This window comes from Dermatophagoides pteronyssinus, unplaced genomic scaffold (genome assembly GCF_027571235.1).
Source record: "Dermatophagoides pteronyssinus isolate colony J.1.1.1.1 unplaced genomic scaffold, Derpt_VIB-CSIC_2022.12 sq0001, whole genome shotgun sequence".
NCBI lineage: Eukaryota > Metazoa > Arthropoda > Arachnida > Sarcoptiformes > Pyroglyphidae > Dermatophagoides > Dermatophagoides pteronyssinus.
The window spans coordinates 4,492,658-4,507,473 of NW_027461525.1; the positions used below are offsets into that span (position 1 = coordinate 4,492,658).

Here is a 14,816-nt window from a genome sequence, read left to right on the forward strand (position 1 = left end):
TTCATGAATAAAAGCAATGAAAATTATGTCCTGACATTTTTGGACATGACAAATTTTTCGAAAACTCAGCAACAGTCACAATACATTGCTTTATGGATTCACTTTCTGTTCGTATCATGCTTCTACAACATTTTTTGTTTTACATATTTCAATGCGTTTACTTTCAACCGAAAAATGTGAATAAACATAAAAATTCTAATTGTGACTGGATCGAATAACGGAGTGGTTTCTTGTTGTTCGTTGCATTCAACAATAACCAATAAGCATTGTGATTGTGCTTTTGATGGTTAATGGAAGTACTTTTTTTTTATTTATTTGGCAACACCTTGGACCGAATTCAATTTGTCTTGATTTGATTTTTCATCATTTCATTGAATAAGAATTAACGTGTCCAGTAATGGCCAACGAAATGTCACCATCATTTGATATGAATATAACCGACCAAGAGCTTCGCCGTAGGCTTATCAATGATCACAATATTGAATGTGGTCCTGTAACAACACAAACTCGACGAATTCTTTTAAAAAAGCTAATCAAATTAGAGCAAGAAAAAATTGTCAATGATTCGAATGAAACGAACGGTACATCAAATAATGGCTCAATGAATGATGATCAACATGAATATTCCGGCTTCATGAATGGTGACAATCATAACGGTGATCATGTTCAAAATATTATAAATATTCCTGATGAAGATATTTCTTCAGTTGAAACCATTCAACCAACCATTGAAATTAGACGATCAACAACACGAAGACAATCTCCTCGGCGCAGTCTACCAAGACGACAAACAAACAATTCAGAAGAAATTGAAGCAATTAAATCTTTCAAGGTAATAATTTGATAATTGATTATTAAATAACTAAAATTTTATTTGTAATATATAGGAAGTAGAAAAAACATTGAAACAGCCATCTTTCCACAAGAAATCGTCTAAAAGTTTCGGAATTATACAACCTTCAAGCGCAAGTTTAAATAACTTCTCCTCTGAAAGTTCGGATGACAATGATGATGTCAACGAAAAGGTCAAACTTACTTCAAATACTCCGAATTCACAAAAAATTTCTGGTATCACAATGCCTCGAGTAACAGAGAGTCAAACTTTTCGACCGATTTCAAGTTTAAGTCGAGCTCCAATCCGTCGTTCAACTAAATCAACCTTATTTGACATTCATAAAAGTAATCCATCATTATTAAACTATAGCGATAGCGAATCTGATTCGGAACAATCATACAAAAAAGATAAAATTTGCCAGGCGTTGTTGAATCATCGTCCCGGATTGGGACGATCCCGTCGTACCGAAAACAAACGTTCATTCACATGGATATTTACATCCTTGTTTCAGAACATAAAACGTAAATTGTGGCCATCTCAAAGAACAAGTTCTACGGCAAATTTTTCAACATCATCAAATTACATCTCCTGGGCTTTATTGATGTTTGTTATTATCTTTTTTGTTGTTATTTTCTCCATATATTTCTACTCAAAATTCACCCACACTTCAAGATATAATTTGGATCTAACTGATTATACTTTCATTGAAGATAAAAATAAATTATTGGCTCCTATTTGTAATCAAAACAATATCGACTCACAAATCGATTGCCTACAGTTCGAAAGTGATAAAAAGCCAGCATTAAATATAATCAAAGAAATCAAAAGCTTTATTGACAAACGTATTTATGACACCTATTGTGGATCATCATCAAACCAAGGACATCTGCCAAAAATAACCGATTTAATATTCAAACGAAGTGATTTTGAGAAAGATATACAAGCAAATCTTGCATCATTGTCCTCATCGGTTACACGTGATGTCAGTCTCCATCAAATGAATTCAAATCAATTATTCAATCGTGATATGTCCAATGCATTCAAACTAATCAAACTTAATACAGCATGGAATATCAAAGTCGAAGATCATTTCTTATCCGAACTAAAATTAATGCCAAATTATAATGTAAATTTGCCATTACAATGTTCATTGAAATTTTTTTGGAAATCAAATTTTTGGATCATCATTTCATCTTTGGCTATTGGTTTGTTTAGCATTATATTTTTCCTCTATTATCGTTATAGCAAAAATCTAGAACTTCAAGAACAAGAACTCGTGTACGAATTGATTGAAAAATCTGTAGAACTATTACAATCACCAGACGAACCCCAATCGATGCCTGTTTTGCACATTCGTGACACTTTATTATCGCCAGCCGAAAAGAAAAACTCTAAATATAAACGAGTTTGGGAGAAGGTTGTAAATCAAATTGAAAATTCGGATTCTCGTGTCAAAGTTGAATTCAAAGAAATTGACGGTGAAGAATTCAAGGCATGGAAATGGATTGCATCGACCAATAGTCCATGTGTTACTGATAGTGAAAATGATAACGACTTTTCGATTCCTGCTTCACAACAATCACAAAAAATTGGTGGCGTTGAATGGCAAGGACAAGCGTTTGCTTTTTCCAATAATAAGGCCAATCAATCGTCAAGTACTGATGCTATGGAACAATCACATTTTCCCGAAATGAATCGTAACAAAAATTTCCAGGCATTGACCCGTTTCTTGAAAATTCGAAATATTTTCGAAAAAGAAGCCCAATACGTCGATTCAAATTGGAGCAAAAAGATTAAGAATACAATATTGGAAAAAACGGCTACTACTTCGGATAATGGTCGACATGATATTGTTCATATTGAAATCGATGATAGTACTAATGAAGGTTTAGTATTTCTTAAATGTGGATCAGTGGCTGGAGCAACGAATGCTTTTCATGCACTACATGGCTGGTGGTGTGAAAAAAAATTGGTCAGTGTAAAATTCCTAAAAGAAGATCGCTATTATCAACGATTTCCTCATGCCCGATATATGGATACGCCATTGCAAATCACATCGATCACACAATAATTTTATACAAGGTTGACAATTCATTTTGACGATTAAAAACACCAGTTGTAATAATTCACAGCCATTTTTCTTTATTATTATTATTATTACACACCCCATCATTTGGCTGAATTATTATTTCTTTAACACACACACACAATCACCATTTTAATTTTTATTATACACATTTTCAAAAAAAAACAAATAAAAAATATTCCTAATTCATATTTATAAATCTCGATATTGAAACTTTAGAGAGATTCATGTCATTATTATTATTATTATTATTTTTATAATACACAGAATTAAGCAAAAACATACAAACAAACTATAGACCAAAATTTGTCCCAGGTCTTCTTACACAATCAATGTTAACAAATGAATAAATACAGATGATGTTTATTTTCCCTCAATGTGTAACATAATAAAATTATTACAGACAAAACATTTATCTTATAATTGAATAAATTTTTTGGACACGAGACACATACGATACGAAAATAATTAACAAATGAATAAATTCTTTTTCTCCATTTATGACGATTTGTTTTTTTTTGCTCTTTTATTCTGAAGACATAATCATGTAACATGTATTTCTACAGATTTTGTTTTTTTTATCGTTGAAAATAAAAAATGAAATAAAAAAGTATTCAACTTTCATTATTTATGTCTTTATTGAAAAGTACCAGATGTCGTTGTAATCGGAAAGATCCGGTTAAAAGAGAGGATATTAGTCGTACTTGGTCGTTATAAGCATCAATTTGGATTTCATTTAAAAAGAAAAATAAAAATAAAAAAGACGCAAGCGTGTTTGAGGGCATGACCGAAGATGAAATTCTCGTTCATAAGCAGATCGAGAATGAAGATACGACATACGATTCATTCATTCCAGGAGGATTGAGATTGATGTGTTTTGTATTGTTTTTTTCCTATGTATATATGTGTGCGTGTGTGTGTGTTCGGATATTATAAATTGATGCAATGAACATTTTTAAATATCATTGCTATCACAATGATGTTGACGATTATATTTGGTGGTATAATACAATGACTTCGGTGATTCATGCGCACCTCACAATTTGATGCTAATTTGATGCCATTGGATTGCTACAATTTTTTTTTCCGCGAAAGATGCAGACATTATCAAACCAAATGTTACGATGCTGCGATGTAGGCAATTTTGTGCATTCAAAATAATTATCATCAAACATATAAAGCCGACAAAGCTAAAAACCAGAATAGCTAGAAACAATGATGATGGAGATAGTGACCTTTTTCATCATACATGCAACTTGGACCAAAGAATTGTATATACAGATACCAGAAATATATATAAACATTCACAATACACACACACACACACACAAACATGCCATCAATGGTCTATGTGGTTTATTTCGAAGTTTATTTCTGCTTCCACCATCTTCATTCAATTCATTTCAACATCGAAGTGGTAGAAGTGGTATTCGCGCGCTATATTTTTCCATTATATTGTCGAATATATGAGTGGTAAAGTGTGTATACGAAAAAGAAGAAGAAAAAATCAACCGAAATATCGTTCGGCCACTAACCGAATGAATGATATGAGTATGGTTGGTTTTGTTTGGTATGTTGCTTTTTTTGTAATACACCGATGTTGCCGAAGATTCTTTACGTTTATATGTTTGTGTCTGTATATGTCTCCGAAAAAAAATAATATCAGACGAAAGCTAGAAAAAATGTTTTCTCTTTCTCACACTATGAATATTATTTTTTTTCTTGGCTCGGGCTCTGAGCTCCAAGTGTGTACATTATTTTTGTTGTCATTATGAAAAATTAAAAAGCAAAAGGAAGAAAAAAATTATACAAGAATTCGTTCACAAACAATATCGATATGTTAATGTTGTGGTGTGTAAATATGTTGTTGGCTAAATATTCAACCAAAAACAATTTACCACACATAATGATAAAAAAAAGATTTGTGTGAAATAAGTAATGGAAACAACAGCAACAAAAAAAATGAACACCGAAAAAGAGAAACTCGAAAAAATTCAACCACTTTTTCATCATTATTATCATCATCCGTTTTTTATGATACTCTTTTTTTTCAAAATTGTATTCTATTTTTCTCGTGTGTCTTTGTGTTTGGATATGCACGTTTGGATTGATTTTGTTTAGTTGTTTTGTTTTCTTGTTGCATCTGGCTCATTCTTTTGTTCAATGAAAATGTCATATTCAATGTTTTTTTCTTTTGTTTTTGATAATGTGAATCACTATCATTCAAAAATATATATTCGTCTTCCTATTATGGACCCCTTGTGTGAAAATTTCTTCTTCATTGCATCAATCAAATCTGTTTGATTTATTCAATGAAGAATGATTTTGAATTGAATTTTCTTCTTCTTATTCAAAATTCAATTTTTCCCGGCTCATTTATCAATCATTTACATTTAGAAAAAAAATGAATGAATGAATGATTTGTTTATTTATTCAATGTTATTTGATTATTTTTTTTGAAGAAATTTGATTCAATTCAATCCAAACAAACAATCTATCAATCAATCAAAACAAACAAACAAATTGTTTTTCATTATCATAAATGATATCATCATCATCATTCCAAATATTTAAAATCTTTTCGTTAAAATAAATAAATATTTAGCCATTTGTTTCATCAAAATAATCAATAAATTATAATTCCCCAAAAAAAATCGAAGAATCCACAGAATAAAACCGATCATCGATTCGTACAGCAACAAAAAAAAAGAATATTCTTCATTATCATTGTTGTTGTTTGTTATAGAATATTTTATTATCATCATCATCATTATTCATTTACGTGATTCGAAAACTCAATTTCAATTGAATATCACATAATTGAATTCAATTTGAGACATTCATTTGGTTGCCATTATATCGTATCGTATTTGTCATCATCATCATCATTATTGTATTGTTTTTGGCAATTGTTTTTTGTTGTTTTGTTTTTGTTTCTTCTAAATGTTACCAAAAAAAAGACCACTAAATAAAATATTGATGATGTTGATTCTTATTTGCGATAAATTTTTTTTCTCCAATATCGTTTGATAATAATAATAATGATCTAATATCCAATAATATTCCTGTTGAAAAGTGTTTTTTTCTTTTTGTTGTTATTGTTGTCGTCGTTGTTGTTGTTATTGTCAGAAAAAAAACATCAGCAATATTCTTTCTTCAAAATTCGATATCCCAAACCATTCATTTTGTTTCCGTTTCTGGTTTCTATCATCATTATCATCATCAACGATAATAACGAAAGCAAACTCCATTTTCATCAATAAAAAACAATAATAATTTTTTGCCATTCTTTAAAATTCTGTGTTAATAAAAATAGAAATAATAATAAAAATTTGTTTTTATCCATCATCATTCCAAGTGTCTTCCATCACCAAAAAATCATTCTATTCTATATATTTTATTCAAAAACAAAAAAAAATCTTCAGGTAAGTTTTTTTTCTTCGGGATTTATTCAACATCTCTTTTGCATACATTTATCAACAAAGCCCTCGTTTTATGCATGATGATGATGTTTTTTTTTTGTTGCAAAAAGTCAAATTTTCAACAAAAAAAAAGATTTCTTTGTTATGACACAATTTGATAATACAAATGTAATATTAAATATTATTATTTCAACTACATGAAACATGAAATATGATCATACATACAGTTTTTTCAAAAGAATTTTCTTTTATCTATTGGACAAATTGTAATATAGTCGTTCAGTCACTTGTCAACATTAAATTTTTTTTTTTTTTTTTTTTGGTGAAAATCATTGTTTTCCTCTTTTTTCTGATTCAACTTACAAATATAACAAACACAAATGTAACTGTAAAAAACAAGAACCTAAACGATAAAAATAGATGATCCATAAAGAAGAATTTTTTTTTGGAAAATTTCGTGACCACTGATCAATGGAATTGTTTTTTTACAATTTTTACAATTCTATTTTTTTCCATCAACAACAACATTCATTTAACATATTTGAATTTGTTTCCTTCCTATTTGCAATGTCAGTGTTGTTGTTGTTGTTTTTTGCATTCTAATTTTGCTCTATTCAGTTGTTGTTTATAATTATTTTTCGTGCGAATCATCATCATCATCATCATCATTCAATCTGTATCATTATTTTGATGGTTTTTACAATTTTTTTTTATTTTTATTTTAGCTTAATCATAATTGATATTTTTTTAAAAAAATGATTACGATGTTGTGAATGGTAATCAAACATACAAAATATTTGTGTGTGTTTGTGTTTGTGTACACCTCAATGGAGCGGAATTGAGTAAATGAAATGAAATGAATGAACAAAGAAAACCAAAGAAACACCTGCCGCCACAAACAGTGAAGCAAAAAAAAATGGTAACCCGTTTATTTTCACATTTTAGATTCAAGAAAAAAAAATCAAACAAACAGAAATGAAAAACACATTGAAAATAGAAAAATTCCCCTTTTTTTTCTGATATTTTCATTTCGATAAATTTTTTTCCAGCATCAATTTTAAATTATTATTTTTTCTCATTTCCATCAGTTTTTTTTGTTGCTTAGATTTGAAAAAATGCTGTTATTTTTCAAAATTGTTCAACATTCTCAGACACAACTCGTGTGCCGTTATTTAATTCATACATCCTTTCATTCAAATATTTCAATTGAATTCAATACATTTTCCTATTTAAACTTTTTTTATTCATTCAGATGATGTTTTTTCCACAAAGAAAAAAAACAAAATACAATACATATAACCTATCATATACACAGAGAAACATATCATTCATTCAAAAAGAAAAAAAAATACATTTTGTTTAATGATAAAAATCCAAAATATTAAATGATTGAATGAAATACGACAAATGGAATGAATGAATGGAAATATTATTTTGTTTTCTTACACCACCTTGAATGAACATAAATCAAACAAAAAAAAAATTTTTTTTTTACCTTCTTTGCCATGCATGAAGAAACATTTATTCGATTTGTCATCTTGTTAGATATGAATGGAAATTGTATGTAAACAAAACAAAAAAAAATGTCGTATCATTGAACTTCGTTATCCGTTTCTTCCTATCACCTTCATTATTTTTTATGATTTTTGATTTTTTTTGTTGACCATTTCCGTTCATGTACGGCAGGATATTTTTATAAATTTTCCAATCAATGAAATATTCATTCATTCATTGGATAACCCTTTTTTTCTTATTCAATAATTTTCATTTATCTAAGTTCTATGTATTTTAATCAACAACATCCGTCAATCATTGCTTGTTGATCTAATTTTCTCATTTTTTTCCCCCTTAAACACACTCAAAAATGACAACAGCCAAAAATTTAATCTTAATTCAAAGATTCATTTGAATGTCCAACAAAAAAAAAAGAAATAAAATAGATCAATCTCTTGTTAGACAGTGAAAATGATTATTTTATCCTTTTTCTAAATGATGATGATGAAAATCTTTGCAACTTGTTGATCGTGGTCGTTTTCTCTTTTCAATTTTATTTTAAATAATATATGTAGAACACATGTGTCAGAAAAAAAGTGTATTCCGAAGTAATAATATAATTTCATTCATTTAATCATCTAAATATTACATCGACCGTAAGATTATTGATTGTTTTTCTTCTTAGATTACTTCTTTTTTCTTTATTATTATTACCGTTAATTTTGTTTAATAGCAACAGTAATTTCCATATAAAAATAACCTTTAGCGGTGTGAATCTACACATGTTTTTCTTTCATATTATCTTCAAAAAAAATGTTGCCAGTATACATCGATTTTTTCAATCATTGATTTTCAACAACAACTACTGAAAAACAATCGAATCGATTGGATAGTTATTTTTTTCAAAAAAAAAAAAAATTATTCTCACATCATTCGAATGTACTGAAGGTTTATTTGTCGTTTTGAATTTCATAATAATAATTTAGGAAATGATGATTGCACATTACAGACAGACAAAACAAAAAAAAAACAAAATAAAAACCAAAAAGAGTCATCGCCTATGATCATCATCGATCGGATATCAATTTGGGCAACTAATATAAAAAAAATGTGGGGCAAATAATTTTTTTTATTTTTAGAAATGAGAGAGAGAGAAAAAAAAGCGTGAAAATTTGATTTTATTTGAATCGACGACTACAGTTGAAAATCATCTTTTATCCATCATTATCATCATCATTTTCGAAATTATATCAAAAGTTTAAAGGGCTTTCGGTTTGTGTGGAGTGGATAAAGTTTCCGATTGTAATTAATATTTTTTTCCTTCTCTTTTTTTTCTGTTTCATTTGATTTTAGGTTTTTTCCACAGACGAAGATTTTCCCGTGGTCATGACATAATATTTTATTGATAAAGTCAAAATCTTTATGATTAATTCTGTAATGAATTGATGTCATTAGTGAAACGATGACAGATCATCCATGTCAAAGCAACAATTTGACATCTTCATCGTCATCAACATTGACAACAACAACAACAACAAATCAATGCGAAAATAATGAAACGAATGGTCAACAGCAACATTGTTGCCAATCGACAAATAATAATAATTGTAACGATAATGAAATTAATTCAAAACATCATCATACTATAAAAATGTCTTGTTCACAGAAAAATAATAATAATGAAAATAGTGATGATCAAAGTGATCATTCGATCACAACCTCAACAACAACAACAACATCATCATCATCGACAAGCTCATCAACCAAAAATACAACATTATCGACATCGGGTATCGATGTCAAAAGTGATCCAAGTGATGACAAAAAATCATTAAAATCACTTTTAAAAAAGAAAATCGATCCAACACAAGATTTTATTAAATCTCATAATAAACGAGTAAAATTTAGTGAAACAATGCAGGTGTTTTGTTATGAAATGCCTGATCAAATGCCACAAATTATAGCATTAAAACCAGATGCAAATTTAATGGAATTTCAATCGTTTATGTATGATCCTCCAGCTGAATATCAAGATTTGCTTACATTTGAACCACCGCCCGATTATAGAGATTTTATTGCTAATTCATTGAATGTATTTCGTAATGAAGTTACTTTTGATTTTATCGATGATGATGATGATAGTGAAAATGATTCTAAAGAAAATATTAGAAATCCAGAAATTTCTTCTAGAAATAAATTCAATCATCATCATCATCAATTTGATCAAAATCAAAATTCTAAATGGCAATCAATGATATTGAATAATAATCTTGACAGTTTAGAAGAAGAACAAATTATTGGTGTATTGAAAGAAGATGATATTCTACAAGCTATTGGCAGTCAAGTAACATTGCCTGATTCAAATAATGGTTTACGACCAACACTAAATGACAATGGTGATGAAAATGAATTCGATACAGTCAATAATTATGAAGAAAATCTTAGTTCGGCAGATTTTCCCGTTCATCATCTTAATTCATATTTTCTTGATTCATCAGGCAATATTAATGAAGAAGATGATGAAGTTTGTTGCATTGATTCTAGTCCCAATGGATCTCTACAGGATCTTGCCAGTGATTCTAGTATTACCTCACAAGATACTATCATTTTGATTAATCAAAATAAAACTTTTCAACTTGAAACAGTCAAACAAATCCCACCGAATGATAATTCCAATGAAAATAATGAAAATATATACGAAAATTTACAGCCTTGTCATAGAGAAATCAATGTAATCACACAGATGGTCAACTGTAATGCTTCGCCGACAAATTCTACGGCTACAACAAATAACAATAACAGTTCTTTTTCTAGCTCAGATTCTCAAGATTCAGCAAAAGAACAGAATAACAACAACAACAATAATAATAATGAAGCATTATATGAAAATACAGGAGAATTACTTTCGAACAAAAACACAAATGACAATTTATTGGTTACAAATCAAGTGAAAAATTTTGAAAATCGTTTAAGTACATCCAGTTCAGAAGATAGTAAAAATAGTGATAATGAATTTTCAAATTGTACAACCAATAACAATAACAATGTTACTAATAATAATAATAATCAAACCGGAATAAATGGTACAACAACTGAAAATAGACAACAGAATTTTAAACAAAACATTTTGTTCTATGAAAAAATCATGGAACAGCAACAACAACAACAAAATCTTTCAAACTATAATAATAATAACAATAAAAACAAAACATTCAATCCAAATGAAATTGCCAATTCTGTTACTGTAAACATGCAAGTCAATGCACCACAATCAATGACAGCCGGCAACAATAAATTTATTGGTTTAACAAATGGTGGTGGTGGTGGTGGTGTTCCGATTTTACATCAACAACAGCATGCAGTTATATCGTCAAATAACAATTTGATGCCGCTGCCCTGTTATACAATATTAGAAACAAATCGAACATCATCATCATCATCGTTGTCGAGCGCATCATCATCAACATCATCATCATTGGTGCCACCAACGGTTTCATGTCCTGCCGTTCAACAAAATTCTCAAACATTACCATTGTTGATATCGACTTCGGCCAACATTCAACAGATTAAATCACAAATATCGCCCAACTCAAATTCTCCAGTCTCTTCGTCATCATCATCATCAACCAATAATTTAATGAATCACGAACAATTTGGAACTGTTCCGAAAAATTCTAATTCACCAACAAATCTATCATCGACAAATGTTCAGCAGATTCATATTTCTATTCCGGATAATAATAAAAATTCTAATAGTACTATTTTTTCTCCCAACGAACCCAATTCAAACATGAATGCTGCTTATTTGAATATATCCGGTCATCATGTTAATCATGGCAATAATGTTTCTCCACGAATGGCCACAAGCCAGCAACATATTTGCATCGTCAACAATCCAGGAACGACAACATTACGACCAGGTCAAGTCATCTATCGTTATCCTTATGCATTAATCCAACCTGGAATAAATGGAGTAAGCACTATTCGTCCTGTTCAATATATTGTCCAAGCTGCTCCAACAGCTTCGAATAATACAAATGGAGGAACGAATAACTCGGCATCGATCATTTATAATCAAAAATTGTTAGTCAGTAATCAATTAGGCAGTTATACGATCTCACCGCTACACCCACCACCTCCATCAAATGTATCCGGTTCTTCGCCATCCGGTTCATCATCAACAACATCATCGTCATCATCATCGGCATCATCGATGGCAACAAATTCATCATCTCTACCTAACAACAATGCCAACCAAACAATTAATGTCATGCCAAAACCAACAACAGCAACAACTATCATACAGCAAGCTCAAATAGTCGTACCGAATTCATCAATAGATAATTCACAAACCAATACTGTACCTGTTCGTCGTATAATTGTGCCACAAGGTACTACTTTATTGGCTCCTCGAATTATGCAACTGCATCATCCTCAACATAAACAACATCCTATTCCGCCATATCATTGTTATGTGCAACAAAAACATCCAACAGTGATGGCTTACGCAGCTCCACCAAACGTACAAATTCGTCAAACGATACGTACACAACAATTTGTTAGTGGTGATAATATTCAACAAAATCATCATACTCAATTTCCTGATCCGAGTGAGATTCGTCGTCGTGATGGCCTTTATGCTTATCCTCAAGTATTGATCAGAAAAGAGGATACAAATTCAAACAATCAATGCAAAACAAATGAAAATTCTGATCAATCGGGTGAAGAAAAAGATGAATTAGAGGCATTTGTTCAACAAGAACATCAACGCACAGAAAGGATAAAAAAACGATATTCGTTTACTGAAGATGAAGATCCTACATTTGGATTTGCTCGACGTCCATCGGTCAGAGGAATACGGCCAAAATTTGGCCAATCTAATGAAATTATTCAACAAATGAATGTGAAAAAACAATCTGCATTGAATATGACATCAAATAATGTAACGATTCGTCAAGTGACCAATCATCCAATCTATGTAGAAAAAACAGGAACGATAGCATCTTGCTCAACTTTACCGAAAAATTTACAACAACATCCGCAATTTATGCAAATCAATCAATCAAATAATCAATCACAGCATCCGCACATGATTTCTATTGTTAAAAAAATTGATGATATGCATGTCACGCCAAACAATAATAATAATAAGAATAATATTCTAAATTCGCAACAACCAAACATTGCACAAGTACAAATTAAATCACAAACACTTCCTCGTCAAATGTCTCAAACGCAAAAGATTGCCATACATACTGGTGGTGGTACACCGGATGGTACACAACATGAAATTGTACGAATTATTGATGCAAGCATGTTGAATGGTCCGGCTGCTGTAGCATTTTCCCGTGATCAATTAAAACTTCATCTACAAAAAACAATGGAAAGACAACAACAACAACAGCAGCAACAACAACAATCAAATTCTTTACATCAAGCTAAATTGATCGCTCAACATGTTCAGATTGCTTCGAATCATCAACAACAACAACCGCGTGCTCAATCAACACAACAACAACAACAACAGAATCATGATGAACCAAAACGAGTGCCTCTTCAACAACAACAACATAAACAAGCAGCATTCTCACCGAATCATCCAATTTCTAATAACAACAACCAGAATACAATAAATAATTCTAATGAATCACAAATGTTGTTGTCCACAAAAAAACAGCATCAAGATTCTTCTACTGCTAATAACAAAATAATCAACCTAGTCAATTCATCGGAGAATAAATCCAATACTGATGTTGTATATTATTCATTGAATGTCTAGACATTTGTTTATTCTTTTTTTTCGGGCCATAAATACCATGTTACAAACAACGTTATAAAATTCAATCAATTAATATTGGACAACCTGAATGAATTTTTTAAATATTCATGTTCGAAAAAACACTATAGCAGCAGAATGGTTGTGTTTATTTATGCAAATTTTCAGTATTTGGTCATCTTTATTCTCCATCTTTTTTTTATTACTACAAAAAATGTGATTTATTTTCATTGTTTTTTCTTTTTCTGTTGCTATCAGTCTTGCAATTGCCAACTACTTTTATCTCTTATCATACAAACAAACACACACACACACCTCTTCCTCTCATCAAACACATACACTTACAAACGATAAAATGCAAATCTAAGTCTCTATTTCTTTCTTCGTTCTTTTTTTTTCTTCTTCAAAGAATTATAGAATCTCGTTAACAAAAATAAAATATCTTTGATATCTTTTATTGAATTTTATCGACAAAAAAAAAGAAAAGAAAATTATATATGATAATGATATTTCATATAAAATGATTAGCGTTTTTTTTTGTATCTTGCCCACATTTTTTCAAACGTTATCGTTGAGTTTTTTTTTCTATTATTAATATTATCTCAAATTCATTTCCTCTTTCTCTCGTTCAACAAACATCTATTATTTCAACATCGATTAGGTTAGTTATTAGATTGATCAATTATTACATTTCTCCTCTCTCTCTCTCTCTCTCTCTTATGTATAGCAAATAGAGTTATATAATCAATCGATGTAAAAATAAACAAAACAAGAAAATTTTTCATTTCATCATACGTGATAAATTGTTAATTATCATTATTATTATTAAATTAAAATTTTTTTTTCTTGTTCATATTGTTTGCAAAACAATCGATGACAAACACACACACACATAATTTTATTTTCCCCTTAAAATTTTCTTTTTTTTATCGGATGTGTAGTGTACAACAACAACAATAAACACAAAATTCAAAATGATTACTTTTGATTGACATTTGTCATTTTTGAGTAAACAAAATAAAGAAAGACATCTTTCTAAAATAATTTATTCATTCTCCTTTTTTCCATGCAAAAGATACACAAAGACACCGACACAAAAAAATAATATTGTGATGATCGATCCAACATGTTGTTATTGCCAAAATTGAAATAAAAATTTTGATCGAATTAATAAAACAAAACAAAACATTTGAAATTCACTTG

At 29.7% G+C, this 14,816-nt stretch overlaps 2 protein-coding genes across 2 annotated transcripts; both read left to right on the forward strand.

The window, feature by feature from the left end:
* The first annotated feature begins 238 nt into the window (after positions 1-238).
* MAN1 (LEM domain-containing inner nuclear membrane protein MAN1) lies at positions 239-3,422 on the forward strand. Its single transcript, XM_027338741.2, has 2 exons — positions 239-832; positions 888-3,422. Exons 1-2 carry the CDS (start codon positions 398-400, stop codon positions 2,904-2,906), a joined length of 2,454 nt encoding a protein of 817 aa, XP_027194542.2. The 5' UTR covers positions 239-397; the 3' UTR covers positions 2,907-3,422.
* Positions 3,423-9,175: 5,753 nt separating this feature from the next.
* Positions 9,176-14,812, forward strand: LOC113789258 (uncharacterized). Its single transcript, XM_027338774.2, has one exon. It carries the CDS (start codon positions 9,300-9,302, stop codon positions 13,614-13,616), a length of 4,317 nt encoding a protein of 1,438 aa, XP_027194575.2. The 5' UTR covers positions 9,176-9,299; the 3' UTR covers positions 13,617-14,812.
* The last annotated feature ends 4 nt before the right edge of the window (positions 14,813-14,816 follow it).

Coding starts and splice junctions, on each gene's coding strand:
- MAN1 (XM_027338741.2), top strand. CDS start 398: ATGGCCAACGAAATGTCACCATCATTTGATATGAATATAACCGACCAA. Junction 833..887: donor AAGCAATTAAATCTTTCAAG/GTAATAATTTGA, acceptor TGTAATATATAG/GAAGTAGAAAAAACATTGAA.
- LOC113789258 (XM_027338774.2), top strand. CDS start 9,300: ATGACAGATCATCCATGTCAAAGCAACAATTTGACATCTTCATCGTCA.